Consider the following 17739-nt stretch of genomic DNA (forward strand, 5'->3'; position numbering starts at 1 on the left):
GTACAATTAAATGCTTAGTGTAACGTCATTAATTGAGTTCTTATATTTAAATACATTCAATAATATTTGTTTGGTGGTATTGAACAATTCTTAAGATATAAATGGTATATAAATATATTTAGCGTGTCATAATAATGATAGCTGTCTTCGATTCACCATTTCTCTGCTCTAATCTGCTCTCTTGTCAAAAAAATTATCTTTAAAAGACGCGTCAAACACAAAATAAATTCTAGCAATTTATAGAACACTAAAATAATGGGTTACAGCAACTTTTTTATCGCAACAAATCTAGTTTCCTCACTATGAAGGAATCATAACATTATTGCGCATACGTACTGCCCGTTTGATTGAGCATTTGGTCCAGCTGAATATTTCATTTTGAGAGTGATATAATTGGTTTAAAATGTCAAAAATAATGCTGATCCTTGAAGTCATGTATACTTCCGTTGATTTCTAGAAAATCTTGTCTACTAATGTTCCAACAGGTTGCCTGACTTTTTACATTGTATAAAAGTACATCAAAGACGTCCATTTTACTACGTCTAAAAAATCAGCAGAGCTTGGATTACTAACATGTGTTTTTTAAGACGTGTAGTTTTGGCAGCGGTAATACTTTTTCGAAGTTGGGCAGCTGTTACTGTTTATACTCAGTTTGGTTTGCCATTTCATAATGAATCGGTGAATAGATCGAAACGAGATTACCACTGATTCCGATTTCTACTCAAAAGTCATACAGTGACTTTGTGAGCTTTATGGGCAGATAGAATTATTGATCTATATAAATGAAAGCGACCATAATATGTATTGCAGTCTATCGTGCTTTAATTGGAAGATTTCTAAAAGAACACCTTATCCTCAAATTGTTTGAAATAATAAAGCAACATGTACGAGTACGAATAATTTTTTTAATAAAATCTATCTAGAATCCCAGTTACTTTTATATTATTTAAAATATGTAATCATCTACATTTTGTTTTTACTACGAACTACTATCTTCTACTTAAGTCACAATATAGTGCGTCAAATATGACTAAGTTGACAAATCGCACTTGTTAAGTTAAAGTGTAACAACTCAAAATTTGAACATTTTCAGTAGAGACGAAAAACTGTTTCCGTAAATATTAATAATAGAATAGATAGAAAAAACAATGTAATTGCACGAAATATCATTAAAAATAATATAACCGTTTGTTTTCATTTTTATTTGTTTAGTATTTGCACGAAAATAACGAATTTTTGAGTTGTTACTCTTTTCCTGAAATTTTTTTATATACATAGTGGTATTTATTTTGAGTTGTCTCTGTTTAACTGAAAATTCTCACTGGAATTGATAAATATGATTTATAAAATAACAGGAATGCCAATTTATTAATGTTAAATAAAAATAATTAATATTTATTCATAGTCAGTAATTTCGAAACAAAACTTATTGCTTATTAAAAAAAATTATCAATGAATTAAACTTAAATTAAGTGTCTATTAAGTTTTTATAGTATGTCCTCATAAAAACTCTTTGGAATAATGTTTTTTTTGACCAGGGTCTCCTATATCTCGTTTTTTAACTTCTGATAAAGGCAAATTTTCCAAATAAATAGAGCGTAGGCTGAAATAATTAAAAATTGACAAAAATTAGTTATGTATTCAGAACGAAAAAGGGTTAATCATCAAATGAAAAATTATAACAATTACCAGGGTATAAAAGAAAAGACATGCATAAAGCTAAACAATAATATTTGTCTATTATTGTAATGAAATACAACTTACTTGTAGCTATTCCAATATTCAGTAGACTTTAAGTTGTTTTTTTGTACATTGACTTTTAGAAACTCTGTGTCCTTATACGACGTTTATATATAAAAAAGAGTCAATATTGTCCTTATCCACGCGTAGAACTTTAATGTTATGCCAATTAACTTTGTGGTTGGCCTCATTTCGAAAAAAATTTTGACCCCATTCTTCTTAGTAGTAAACTTCAAGTCGTAAATTCATTATGCGATAATTCGTGAACTGTGTATGGTTGACCAGTCTTTTTGGCGGTTGCTATTAACGTAGTATATTGATCTGGTGTATATATCGGTTTTGCTACCTAAATGTCTTTTATTTGTCTTTCTATTACACTATGTACATTATCTCCTTCATTTTTTGAGAGTGGCCCTGAATTAAATATTTATGTGTAATGCTTCGTAAATTGTATTTCTGAACCGCATAATAATACATTGAAACTATATATTTATTTTTTTGTTGTCCACAGCAGTTGTCAGAGTAGAAATATTAAGTCTAAATCTTGAACATTAACTGAATTTTGTACAAGATTTTAATATATAAAAGTACGCATGTTCCTATTTCATTTGAACCACGCTTTCCTTCGGTTTCGGCCCAAAAAAAAGCAATCTACAACTTTCGCTTTAAGTCACTGATTGTAAAATTGTAGCAATTTATTTTACTTTATAATAGAAGCTTGAGGAAAATCCTTTTGGTAATGAAAGAACTGCCTGTAGATCGTATACAGCTACATTGCATTTTTGTTTGTCCAGATCTTTTTCTTTTCTGCATAATTCCTTTTCTTCTAGATGTAAAGTGTAAATTTCGTTCAGATCATTTCTTTCATTTTCGTCTGAATTTAAAAACGATTGGCAAAGATCACATTGATCTTTTTTTGGCTTAAAAAATGAAATATTAAAATCTTGTTGAATATCATGTAAAACATAGTTCTACTTCCAGGAGTTAAATTAATCAGATTCTCGCAATTCTTTATAGTCCATGTATAGATCTCCAATACTTTTACCGCTTTCAATGAACTGGCGTGTTGTTTGAGCGCGTAAGTAATGCGATTCGACTTTTGGTATATTATTAATAAATTCCCCTTATACTGTTCTTAATTTCAGTGCTTACAGTCGGTGGTTCTTATGCTTCCCACGAAGGTCAATCTCTACAAATCCTTGTTCGCCTTTTTTTTTTATGACTGTATCTATAACTCTGTTATTAATATCAAGAGTTTGCTTTGAAAAAGGTCTTGCATACTCTAATTTGCGTTGAGTCTATTTCCAAGAAAAAGGCGTTATTTAATCTGCGAAGATTTTAGCTATAAAACTCCCTTTGCCTCTGTAAGTCACCAGTTGACCAATATTTATTGAAGATTTCAGTACGTGAGGATTCTGATATTTTCTCCTTGCAATGGAAGCGACACTTTTCCTCACACGGCAGCGGTTGTAATTTTCTTTTTTTTATTATTTTTTTGGAAGAAGATTGTGATGTGTACGAGAGTCCAGTGTTTCTTAAACGTTTTTGCAGGTTCTGCTTTTTGTTTTGGGATTTGTATCTAAAACATCTTTTTTAACAACTGTTTCCTGTGACTCAATTTCGGAAGAACTACTCGCCAGTAACTTCAGACGGATAAAAATTGTACTCTGAACTGCCGCTAAATGGATCTGAAGTACTATCATCGCTTATATTTGTTGTTTCATTTGAAGCCATTAAAGTGGCATAGTGTTCTAAGTTTAGGCACGTCATGTCATTGAAACAGCAACAACAATATTAAGTATTTCATAAAATAACCTGCGAGGATTAAATTTATATAGTTTTGATTTCATGATAGTAATTTTGTGCAATGAATCAAACAACAATCATGTTTGTTTTCTAACTCATCTTTTACATTGTGGCATTTATAACTACCCAATGTAGCACACACTAAGTAAACATTATTTATTTAAACTTTATTTTATCAATATGAACCACAGTAACGAATTTATCATCATAATGGAAACAATACGATATAACACAGTAGAATAAACTACCTAATGAAACTAAACAGTGATAAACCGAAATAACAACGTGTTTTATTAAACAAACCGTTATATATTGTAAATAGGCACAATTCAAAATGTTACACTTTATGTGATACACTAACGAACCAATTTGATAAAACACTTGGAGACAACTAAAAATGTCACTCTCTAGTTGAGTCGAAAGGAGTCATTCTGAAAACAAGAGAGAGTCATAACGGTTTTTTTTAACGAAAAAACTAGGCAATCACTGAACGATTTTTACAGTGGGTAGAGATGACCACTGCACATTATTTTCTTGCAAAAAACTAAAATCTGGAAATTTTGAGTTGTTACAACTTTAACTTAACAAGTGCGAAATATTTTGCTTGCAACATCGGTTAATAATTTATATTATTTGTGTCTGACATAATCGCGCATAAATACCATATATATACTGGAATGAGCATACAAAAAGTATGTGCCTATGTAGAAATATATATGAGTATATGGAACAACTATTTTGTCTATTGCTCAATTTCTATTGATAACGGTTAGACCATATATGAGTTTAAGTAGATTTCTATGTTTCTGATAAAATGGAGGGCCAAATAGATAGTTGTTTGCGCTGCTTAAATATCATATATACCATACGTATATACCTTTAGAAGTCAACATTATATGTATTATATTGATAATGCTTCCCTTTCAAATTACATAATATTACATATGTTCAACATTTTTAGGTTCTGCGCCCAGATATAAACCAGTTTTAACCAATATTAAAATTTTTTTCACTCATGTTCCATTTAATTCGTGTTTCATTCATGCCACTGTAATTTTCCGAAAATGTTGTTACGTTATTTTGCATTTCAGGTGACGATATGTATATTCATGACTGGAACAGTATTCAATTCTTATCTATTATTTATATTAAACTTTGAATTTATTTGTGCCGGAGGATTGAGCAGACGGTCTTTATTTACGAAGTTGAGGGAACGTATATACGTGGAATAGGCGGGATAGTAAGGTGCTGAGAACATCTGCTGTGTAATTAGGTCATTTTACTTATTAAAATAATTATTTGATATTAAAAACGTTGTTAGACAACAATTATAAGAAAGTGTAAATTATCTTGCCTGATAATAAAAACTATTAGAATATGCATCTGTTAAAATAACATATTACTTAATGATTAACATTTTTCCTTGAAACGTTATACGATGCAGGTAGTGAATATAAAGCAGTTTAAATAATCTTCAGGCTTTGCCTTTATATATTGGTAAATTCTGCTCATTTATTCTAATCACAACAATAAAAGCTAAAATTTCAACAGACTCACTCCATGTGACTTAAAACGGATATAATCTATCCTATACGGGTACTCTTTTCAATATTACAAATATGTAACGGTGACGTGCTTTTGCTTAATTCAACAGGTAACACTGTGACAAGTAACATTGAATCCATTTTGAAATATATTTAGCTTTATTGAATATAAAGTGATAAATTAATTATTAAATAAAAAAGCAACAACAGAGCAAAGGCTAACTGTCGAATAAAGCTTTGCAAATAATTTTCAGCTGTCACGACATTTAGCATTAACGGTAACTTAATGAAGAAGGCCGAAAGTAGAAGCAAAAAGTCATTATACGGGCGAATTAGTGTGACAGCTAGCAATTTTACAGTGCAGAGCAGGATAATGGCATGAGCATGTTGAGTTGAGCAAATACATACATATATGAACTGCACGGGCTCAGTTAAGATGCAAAACAAAGTCAAATTAGCTTCACGACAATACTCGTATCATTTGTAACCATTGCAATGGTGCGTTACTCGTATGAACTGTTATGTGTTCTTTAAAATTGCTAGCTTGTAGTGGTAGTAGTTTATTAGGCAACAAAAGTCAGATGCGCAGCATAAAACCTGTTAAGGTGCGAGAGTATTATGGCTGAAATTCTGACTGCCCTCCAGTTTTATTATAGCAGTGCAAATATGCCCACTGGTAGGTCACGTCGTTGAAAGTTGTTTTAATCTTTTGCCTTTTCTTCTCTTTCGTATATCCGACTACAAATGGCATATGAAAATGTGACGAAACATAAAGCTGAAGTACGCGGTTATGCCAGTACGGTAATACCAGGTATAGTAAAATACCGCAAAAGGAAAGCAACTATGCGTTCATGTAAACCATATGCAATATCCAGACAATAAAAATGGTAGTCTTTAAGAAGTAAAGCATAACAAGGTATCGGCACACATCTCCGCCTTCTCGGTTCTTTATTTGAAACGTTAGATTGGTTCATGACATTTACTTTTTGAAGATAATTTCATTTAAATGTTGACCGCGGCTGCGTCTTAGGTGGTCCATTCGGAAAGTCCAATTTTGGGCAACTTTTTCGAGCATTTCGGCCGGAATAGCCCGAATTTCTTCGGAAATGTTGTCTTCCAAAGCTGGAATAGTTGCTGGCTTATTTCTGTAGACTTTAGACTTGACGTAGCCCCACAAAAAATAGTCTAAAGGCGTTAAATCGCATGATCTTGGTGGCCAACTTACGGGTCCATTTCTTGAGATGAATTGTTGTCCGAAGTTTTCCCTCAAAATGGCCATAGAATCGCGAGCTGTGTGGGGCATGTAGCGCCATCTTGTTGAAACCACATGTCAACCAAGTTCAGTTCTTCCATTTTTGGCAACAAAAAGTTTGTTAGCATCGAACGATAGCGATCGCCATTCACCGTAACGTTGCGTCCAACAGCATCTTTGAAAAAATACGGTCCAATGATTCCACCAGCGTACAAACCACACCAAACAGTGCATTTTTCGGGATGCATGGGCAGTTCTTGAACGGCTTCTGGTTGCTCTTCACCCCAAATGCGGCAATTTTGCTTATTTACGTAGCCATTCAACCAGAAATGAGCCTCATCGCTGAACAAAATTTGTCGATAAACACATTTCGAACCGAACACTGATTTTGGTAATAAAATTCAATGATTTGCAAGCGTTGCTCGTTAGTAAGTCTATTCATGATGAAATGTCAAAGCATACTGAGCATCTTTCTCTTTGACACCATGTCTGAAATCCCACGTGATCTGTCAAATACTAATGCATGAAAATCCTAACCTCAAAAAAATCACCCGTTACTTAGATACAAATATTTATATAAAATTAATTAAAAAGTTGATATTTTTAATACTGGGACTTTATTTGATAATATTATAATGACAAATTATACTGTTAGAAATGAAAAATGAAATTTATTCATTTGTGATAAAAGGGCAGGTGAAATTTCTCCAGAAATAATAAAAAAAGTATAATTTCTTGCTAAATTTTTGAAGAACTTGGTAACTTGATCGGTGCGTCGAAAATCTCCACTTCAAAATTTCTTCAGATCTACCCGAATTTCGTATTTATGTCACTATTCCCTGTGTGCTCAAAAAATGGAAAATATCATACCTTCATAAGTTATTCACCAGACAAAAAACTACCGGAAATACCTGAAGGCGCAATTGGTTGCACTGTCCTTCGTCAATTCTACGAGTCTTTAACACATACACATACACCTAGATACATATGTCTTTCACAGTGCATGCTTGTAGTTTCTTTGTGTACTACGATAACGTTTACTTGACGTTTGAGCGTGTAATATTCGTAGTAAGAAACAGATGTGCCAATCGTGCACCTGGCCATGTTGAGTAGCTGCGAGAAATGGTTGCTGACCGCATGAAATTCAAATGCAAATGGGCGCCGGTTGTCAGTAGTCGTTACTGCTTCGCACAGTCAGCAATTGGAGTTATGCTATGTTTGGTTAAGGTTTGGTTTCAGGTACATATTAAAGTGAAGAAGGTTTAGGTACGAAGTTCGTGAAGAACTAGGAATATATGTACATATGTATGCTTACGAATTTGTATGTACTTTGTTACATATCTGTTATTTTTACTTCTCATTGGTAAAAATATGTAACCAAAAAATAGTTTGTTAGCGCGATTTTGAATAATAGTGCTTGTAAGAAAATAAACAAGTGGAAAAGTGTTTTGAAGGCATGTATGCTTACTTAGATGACAAAACCGTCTCTGCGACATAACAATACAACAGAGTACAAAGCAACCGGAGCCATCATTCACACCAGGAACTACCATTTGAAGATACGCCAAAGCGTTGTCTGTTAAGTAGTTAGAGCCTTCAATTAATTTTCGTGCGCAAACTCTGCTGGAGTGAAGTAGTGTGAGGCAAGTTTGCGTGACAATTTCAAAATTGTTGCTTTGTTAATATGTGGTAAAAGTTTGTTAAATTTTTCCTGATGGAAGTGAAATGTGCAAAGCAGCCATTGCACAAATCCATACAAAACAAGAAGAAACGCTAACTTCGGTTGTGCCGAAACTATAATACCCTTTACAGGTGATTTTTTAGCAACTATATGCATAACTAAATAGCCAACAGTTTCCTTCTAACAGAAATAGTCTTATAGTTCGCGACTAATTTGACATAAACAATATTCAAGTCAAATTGAGGTTACTTAAGGGGCTATACCAGTGTTAATTTGCTTTTTCGATAACTTATATTTCCATAAATATCCTGTGAGGATCTTGAATAGTTTTTGGATGGCAGCGTTCTAAAGAGCGACCGCTCGGAGGTGCAAACATATATAAGTGAAACTTTAAACGCCTTTTTCTCGAAACGACATTTTTTCAAAATTGCTGACATCATAACTAAACGAGAAATCGACCGCTCGACTTCAAATTAAAACTGAGTATTTTTGAATATATTTGCCATAAAGTGAACTACGATCTTTTTGATTGGTTGAAAATTGTCAATTTGGCATTAAAGAACGACAATTTTTTCGTAAAAAACGACAATTTTTTTCGTAAAAAACTTTTTTTTTCAAAATTACGCCATTTGCTTAATTTTTGATATTTTTCCAAGATCGTAGTTCATTGTATAGAAAATATATTTAAGTTTAATAAACATTTTGAATTTTTTGTTTCAGCTACTCATTCGACCGGAATCATGCCAGCAATTGATTCTCTTTTTTTTTTAGCCCCTCCGAAGACAGCCCATAACTCCGTTATTTTTCAACATTTTTTCAAAGAAGTTCACTTGCGTACTTTTTCTTAAAAAAAAATTACGAAAATCGTCACACATGCGTCACACTGGTATAGCGCCTTAACAAGGGAAAAAAGATTTTTCATATTTATCTCTATTTTGGTCGGTCAGTTTGAATAAGAGCTAGTATATGTTATAGCGGTCAAATTTAAATACTACAATAGAAGATTGTCTGGGTTAATTAATCCATTCTAGAATTCGATAAGATAATTTTTCAAATAGAATAGTTTTCCATACAAGGTGATTCATCGATGATCAATGTGATTTTGATCGATAAACTTGTATGGCAGATGCTATATTGTGCTATAGTGCTATTGTATGCTATAGTGATCCGATCTGAACAATTTTTCCGGAGATTGAACCATTATCAGAGAAAAAGCCCATGTAACATTTGTTGAAAATATGTAGTTAAATGAAAAGGTTTGCCATACAATCACTTTATACCGGCCGTTCAGTTTGTATAGCAGCTCTATGCTATAGTTATCCGATCTGAACAATTTCTTCTGAGATTGCACATATGTAATAGGCAAAAGCTCATGTCAATTTCTCGTCAAATAAGCTTTCCATACAAAGAAACTGTTAATAATTATATATTGTATGTATAAATTTATAAGTTGATCGACGTTTCTTCTGGGTTTTACAAACTACGTGCCAAACTTAGTATACCCTGTTCAGGGTATAAATACTTCGTATAATCCCCAAGAAGGAAACAATACATGTCTGTTTCCGTAAAAAATAAATTGTTGCAATGACTTGCTTTAAAATACTAAATTTTCCCTTCCTACGTGCAATGAAAAATAAAATTTCTTATCATTATTTCGTGACTTTTTGAAAGAAAGAAAAAAGGGAGTCATTACTTACCAATAAATTTTTTTGTTAAATTAAAAAAAATCATCTCCAATGACTAGTTTAATTATTTCATCAAATATATATATATTTTTTTGCAATAAATGATTCAACATAATAGAGTACTTTTTTTCGATAAAACCTGACTGTGCACTGTTGCGGGTTGCTTTAAGTAAAACTTCAGATATTTCGGAATTTTGGTATACAATTTCAAAATACAATATACAAAATCTCTTGAATACTCAAAAACTTTCGAATAAAGCATATTAGAAATCAAATTAAACCTTTTCTATTGTCTTAGCATCAAAGACATTCATAAGTTCTTCTAAATCAATTATGAATAAGTTTTTCAATATACTCATGTCTGGATATCACTTAAACTGTGTAGAATACAGTGAATCATTATTTATTATTATTAATAGGAGAAAATTTGTATAAATATATCATTCTTAAAATTTTGAATGTTTATTAAGTATTGCCAGTTAAATTTTGAAATACATTTCTCTTTTTAATTGCAATTAATAAAATATAAAAGTTATGTCAAGGTGTTAAAGAAGTATGAACCTAACTTTTTGTGATTATCAGCCGCTAACAGTATTTAAAACGCTTACGAAATTTTTGTGGGTTTGAAAAATTTTTGCATTCAAAATATCCTTTGATTATAAAAGATTATCAAAAATATTTCAACCCAGAACATTAAACTTTCAATATAATATTTATATTTCACTGCTCCTAAAGCAACTAATTTCTGTGCAATATTTATAGAAATATAGATATAGATTTCGAAAGTGTACAAACATATTTATTTATATTAATAAATGCATATTATTACAATTTAACCCGTTTCAACAATAAGTAATCCGCAAAATTTTAAGCAGGATTGCTCTAAAATTAGCAAATGACAACAAAAGCACGAATTTCGGTGCTGGATAGAATATTTGCATTGTAGTTTTACTAATGCTAAAATGAAAATTATTGTGCTAATGCGCAGATTTTGGCATTTATGAACAATATTTTTCCACGCAAGCGCATTATCTACTTTTACAAATTTAACCAAATTTTCAGAAATACATACAAATACAATTGAGTTCGGTATAAGCCTTCAATGGATTTCAGAATATTCTAGTTTTATTAAATTATTTTTAACCTACAAAATGCATTTCATTTGAGGATTAGTGGTATGCGAGTTTGGTGTTTGCTAATTTGGCTGAAGGGAACAAACAGCTGTATAATGTTAGATTTGTTAATACATGTGTGTATTTATACTTGTAGTACTAGCAATGTTGCTAGTGGCGGCGTTAAGTGCATTGAGGTGGGAAAATCAGCTAATTTGCCGGAGGTGGTCGAATAAATGAGTCAAAGGCGTACTGTTGGTAAACATCAACATCAACTGCAAACCGAATGCAACACCGTGTGCCACACCGAATTTCGCCGATTGTAATTTGTGGATGGGGGGCATTTTCAGGTTGGATCAATTATCCTTTTTAACTTTCTTTTGAAGAAAGTACATGTTAAGATGCTTAACATAGCAGACATATCTATGTTGCAATTTTACCAAAAATAGGTAGTATTCATACGTATACAGATAAAAATATGAGAGAATGCCAAATTTATGACAAATTTAATCGAATTTATAATCATTAAAAATATGTATTTTGTAATTATTAAGGAATTTGATACGCGAAAACAAAAAAAAAACAAGAAAAAACGTTAACTTCGGCTGCACCGAAGCTAATATACCCTTCACAGGTGCACATCTTTTAGTAACTATGTGTTCAGTTTACGTGGAAGCTATATGCTATAGTAATCCGATCTGAAAAATTTTTTCGGAGATTACTTTTTTGCCCTAGAAAATAATCTATGCCAACTTTTGTGAAGATACATTGTCAAATGCAAAAGTTTTCCATACAAGAACTTTTTTCCGATCGTTCAGTTTGTATGGCAGCTATATGCTATAGTAAGCCGATCTGAACAATTTCTTCGGAGATTACATTATTGCCTTAGAAAATAATCTATACCAAATTTCGTGAATATATCTTGTCAAATGCAAAAGTTTTCCATACAAGAACTTGATTCCGATCGTTCAGTTTGTATGGCAGCTATATGTTATAGTGGTCCGATATCGGCAGTTCCGACAAATGAGCAGCTTCTTGAAGAGAAAATGACGTTTGCAAAATTTCAAAACGATATCTTAAAAACTGAGGGACTAGTTCGTATATATACAGACAGACGGACATGGCTAAATCGACTCAGCTCAACATACTGATCATTTATATATATACTTTATAGGGTCTCCGACGCTTCCTTCTGGGTGTTACAAACTTCGTGACAAACTTAATATACCCTGTTCAGGGTATAAAAATTATGCCCAACCGGAGTTAAAGGAATGTATGTATGTATCAATATATTGTCATTTTTCAAATATTATATAAGAGTAGTTCGGTAGAGAAAAATTATCCTGTCTCGCAGGAACCGAACTAGTTAATTGCTTAATATTAGTGTGCTTAGTATAATTACTGGAGTGAAAACTGTCGGAAGTGGCAGCAGTTTTGTTTAGTTTCCTTTATTACTAGTCAACTTGAAAATTAGTTCTAAAGCGGTAGCCTTATTTGGAAAACGAAACCAATAAAACATAGTTTTGATATAATCTCGATCAATTATTCAATAGCTATGGCCTTGCACTGTGAAGCAAAAACTGGTATTAAAAGCGAAATTTTTTTTTTACTTTTTTTTTATTTACTATTCTTCTAAATTTGTACAACGTATCACAAAAATTATCGAAATATAGTTGATTATGATTAAGGAGTCTGATATCACAAAGTTATAACCGATATTGCAATATTGTTTCAATATGAGTAGTTTTTTCGTTCTCCTGCAGACTTATGAAAAATGATGTTAATCGTTCTGAATTCCATGTATTTTATTCGTATTGTGAGCTAAACCGCGTGTGATCGTTATGGAGAGACGCGAACAGAACAACCTATGTCAAATGCTCAAGTGACCAACGCTTGTGATGTAACCCTGCGCCAACGTCTTACTTAAACTTTAACTTTTTTGTTGCTTTACATGTATTTTTTTATTAGAGAGCAGAAACGAGCAGGGAAATGGCGAATCGAAAATATCTATTGAATGTTTATTTAATGCTACGTTAACGGGAGTAGATATTCCACACGCATTTTGCTTTCAATACTAATTGAGCTCTCGCGGACATTATGATAGTTATCAATATTATTATTATTATGCAATATCAACTATGGTTTTCTCTGCCTTCCCCTTACTATATTACTTGCTTATTGTTGTTATGTGAGTTTCATATTTATATGAAAGTACATATATTACAGAAACAAATATCGATTAATTTTTTTTTTGCTTCAGTGATGGAAAAGAAATTACTTTCGATAAGTGCAGTTGATATAATTTATGTATATGTGCGAATCTTTAATAAATGTAATGGCGTGTATGCATATATAAATACATAATTGGAAACACTTTTGTCTGATTCGCGGCGACCGCAGTTCAATAAAAATGACATTTAGCTTATTGTCGTATAGTGGTTCGATTTGAAAAATATGTACTAAGATTGTAGCGATGACTTGAGTACTAATATATGTTAAATTTCTTGAATACAACTTGTTAAATAAAAAAAGTTTTCTATCCAAGGATTTCAGTTTGATAAGTTAGTTTGTATGGCAGTTGTAAAAATTTTCTTTGCGAACTGCGATTGAACAGAAAACGACAAAACAATTTTCTCTTTCAATTTACTCATATACTTTTACTGTTCTGGATTACTTGTCACTACAAGAAATCGAAAGAACTGAGCATGAATTAAAGAGCTCAGCTATGTTATAAATTATGTATGCGGTGCTGCTATATATTACTATACTCTAATCTGAGCTGAAAGTCTTTTCCTCATTAACTTGTTGGTCTGGTTAGGGGGTTTTACCGAACTTTCTAGGAACAGTTTTGTAGGAAAAGCAAATATCAAAAAGATTTATGTGAACATCATCAATTCTTTTTTATTTGATATCGTCGAAGCTTTTCAAAATGATCATTCGAGTTAAACGCTATAGAATCTGCTGTCATATAGTTCTATTAGTTCGAAGGTTTTACTGAAACATCCGAACTAATTTTCTGTCAAGTTTCGTTGTCCGAACACTAATTAAGCTTAATAAAGGGAAGAGTTTGAACGTTATATTACTGGACGAAGAAGGGGAATGGGATATCTTATGGTAAGTATGCATCATTCACATTTGTAACCATACCCACAGCTCAATTATTCATTAATGTTCAATTTGCTTTTAGGCACGCACTCATGACTAAATATAGACACTTTTAACTTCACACGAAACGTGAATTTTTCCATAATTATTGGATTTAAGCATTTGGCGATATTATTACCGTCATCTTTACATGTGTAACAAAACTTGAATTATTTTATGGACACGCTTCCACCCAAAACAAAAATAGTTTTGTCATAGGTCAGTGCATGCCTTATAAATTGCTTGTCATTAGAGTAATGCCGTCGTCGTAACCAAAAGCAGACATTGTGCATTGTTAGACCGGCATTTGACAAAAATATACCAGTTTAATATCCAACAAACACTTGCGACTTCACTAACAAAACACACACACACACATACCTGAACAATAGCAGCTGCCAATGAGGCTGAGCAACAGCCAGACACCGCTTATAATACATAAATTCAATTTAGATGGCACTTTACAGCGACTATATGTCGTGTAGTTTTTGTTGTTGTGGAAAAGCACTGGATTGGATTTTTCTAAACGTCGCTCGCATTCCTCCATGGCTGTTTACTTCTTGGTTTCGCGTTTGTTTGAATTTATCGAACTGCAAACGTTGATTGCTATTAGTATTGTTGTTGTTGTTGCTGCACTTAGCAGTATGGCAGAGGTGAAGGTGTAGTGAACTTGGGAAAGGGATTATTGCAATTCTTTTACATTTTGGATTCAGATCACAAAACAAATATGTTAGGCTGGAAAGGCATTTAACTTGTGTATTTTTGATTATTTCAAATTTCTTATTTTCACAAACGGCAGCCAATACTTGTTTACTTTATTTTTTGTATTTTTTTTTCACACACACCACTTCGTTGCTTTAATTTGTATTAAAACTGGCAATGCTGTTAGTCGTTTAGAGAGCGCGAGTGAGCGTTTTCGCAATTTTTAGAGATCGGTGATCGAAAACTCGTTGCACAAACACACGGCGCAATGTTGAGAGTTGCCGACGGTGCAACTAACAACTGGTTTTCGTCGACACTCACAACAACAACATCGCGCATGGCACACCTGCCTGCTTGCGCTGGAACGGCATTTCCCCGCACGTAAACGAATATTACTCACAGGCACACACACACTTGGCAGCGACTGCGCTCAGGTAAGCAAGCAAGCGCATATGTAAGTGCGGCGCGTCGGCTTTGTGTTGGCTGTGTGTGTGCGCGCGCGACTCACCAAATTCACAAGAACGGCAACAACAATAACCACTGAATTATTCACACAGCTGCATCGTATTCACACAGATACAAACACAAACCAATACTGGAATGGGCAGTAGTACACTTTTTATTTAATTTGGAATTCTCAAGCCCTTTTCCTCATTTACGGCCTTTAATTATGGAATGTATGCACCAGAACTTGATTTATATGCATATGTATAAAATTTTCACAGCTTTATATTTTATTTTCATTTCACATTTGTTATAAAAACGTCGACTTTTTATAAGAAGTCACACACACACACTTAAACACACATTTCGTTTACAATTTAATTGCTGCTGCTTATAATCCAAGCATTTGGGAACACTCATCAAAACATTTTTATTAGATACCAATTGTCGAGAGGTTTTAATTTTTGGGTTTTCGTTGATACTCTTCGATTTAAAACACCTTCCACTTATTTAATATTTATATTTCCATTTGTGCACTCTTAACATCTTGCATTTTCACAACACACCGAACGAAAAATTGAAAAAAGTCCACAATTAAACCGTCGGCGAGCGTGACTTCCGACAGCACATGTGTTTCGCACAGCACAGCACAACGAATTCTATTCACCACCAGCGCAACGAAGAAGACAAGAACTCCAGCGAGCGCTACATTCACTGCTCAATAACTCAACTATGAAACTCACCACTGTGTATTGAGGGGAAAACGAGATATACTCATTGTTTGGGAGAGAGATAATGGTTGTCGCTCAAAGTTGAGTCAAGATAAATTTTATTTTGAGTTTTAAATAATTAAGGGGGTGGAAATTGCATCAACATTGAGTAGAATCCTCAAGATTTTCACCATGTTATATGTATGGTTGTTATATATAGGAAATTATGATTTTTTTCATTGCATTTTATTTTATGTTATGCAACTAATTTTTGTTGTTACATATTTGAATGGTAGCCAGTAAACAGTTTTATTTACTTTTCCTCTCCAAACTATATATATAATTTGGCTATTGTATGCATACATATATACAAACATACATATGTAAATGTTGACGGTTGCGCATTATCCCACACTGATAGCAACAGGTGTCTGTTCAAGGTCATCATAAGAAACATTGGGTACGACAATATGTGTATGTACGTGGTTTTATTTTTTTATTGCCTTAAAAATATTTGCTGCTTTTTCTTTAATTCACACTTTTTAGGAGAAAAAAAGAAAAACACACATGCGTACATACATATGTATGTCTGTAAACGTTTGGTCGTAGTTTGGCCGAGTTTTTCCAAACATTTGCGGTTTTTAATGTTAATTGGAGGGCTAAAGACTTCTCTTGGGTAATATTTTTCACAACCGGTCTCAAAGGAAGGAAGATGCAGTGCAGCTCGGTAATGAGTCCAAGGCTAAAAAAATGTTTCGTAGATACCTGTAAGACTTGAATCCATCTCAAAATCCTATGGACTTAATAACATTTAAAGCAGCGTAGTGATTTGGGTATGTTAGCTGGAACATGCAATGTGTATTACTAAAATGGAACCATTGTTTAAGTCGTCATTTAAGGGGATAGAAACCCAAATTTCGACCGTGTTTGGCAATTGATAAAATATACCATATCCTCGTAGCCATGATTTCAACCCTTGTGGTCAATTGAAAAATAAAACAATGATAGATTATTAATTAGTACGAATGTCGCTATCGCAAGAAGCTGCAAAACAAAAAAAGAAAAAAAAAACTGGCTGCCACTCAAAAATAAATTTAAACATTTTTTTGTAAAATTAAAAGAATTACTGGAATTTTCAAAACACCTTTTTGCAAATATTTTGGAATATTTATGATTTTTTTCGATTTTTTTAAAAATTTCCTTAATGCAAATGGCGCAAAATTGCTCCACAGATCTTTAAAAAAAAAATTGTTTTATATCACTATCCAACTAAAAAAGTTTTTTGAACCTAATATTATTTCCATCTTCATGGTGTTGTGCCAAAAATATTGTTCCAATTATTTTGGAAGTTATGGCTCATTGCACAGACAACATACAAACTTTAAAAAATAATGCAGGAAACTTTTTTCTGAAACCGTTTATTTTGTTTTTTAAAAGCAGTAGTAATTGAATAACTGAGTGGTGTCATATTGTAGTTGTTTCATTCTAATGCTATATTCCTTTTCAAATATTTTCTACATACCAAATATTTATAAATTTCATATACTATACTACTTTAACTCTTTGAAATGTGATGTATCATATGATCAGTTACAATAGCTAAGTAAATAAATTAGTCCCTTGATTCTGAAAATAGTTCGGAGGAATATTATATTAGCTTCTCGCATTCGTACAGAGTAAGAACATTATGCGTGCAAAAAATTAAAAAAAGGTGTAAACAATACTAAAAATTACTCAATTTGTAATAAACCATGAGTCATACCTTCGCAAAAGCTGAAGCATAACGATTGATAAAGTTCCATGTGAGTAAATTAATTTTAATTCAAGATGTGAATGCATCTGATATTCATAACTCTTCAGCATATACAATTCTTTCATTTAACGGCGATGAATAAATATTGGTTAAAATGGGAATGCTA

At 32.5% G+C, this 17739-nt stretch overlaps 1 protein-coding gene across 16 annotated transcripts in view; it reads right to left on the reverse strand.

Annotated features, from left to right (window-relative positions):
* LOC105233318 (protein sidekick) overlaps positions 1–15784 on the reverse strand; it is a 96733-nt gene extending 80949 nt beyond the window's left edge. For all 16 annotated transcript variants that reach the window (XM_049455464.1, XM_049455463.1, XM_049455462.1 and 13 more), the window contains exon 1: positions 14346–15784. In XM_049455464.1, the coding sequence (XP_049311421.1) occupies positions 14346–14511 (166 nt within the window). In that variant the 5' untranslated portion in view covers positions 14512–15784. The remainder of the gene's footprint in view (positions 1–14345) is intronic.
* Positions 15785–17739: the final 1955 nt, after the last annotated feature.

Source organism: Bactrocera dorsalis, chromosome 4 (assembly GCF_023373825.1).
Source record: "Bactrocera dorsalis isolate Fly_Bdor chromosome 4, ASM2337382v1, whole genome shotgun sequence".
In the NCBI taxonomy this organism is placed as follows: domain Eukaryota; kingdom Metazoa; phylum Arthropoda; class Insecta; order Diptera; family Tephritidae; genus Bactrocera; species Bactrocera dorsalis.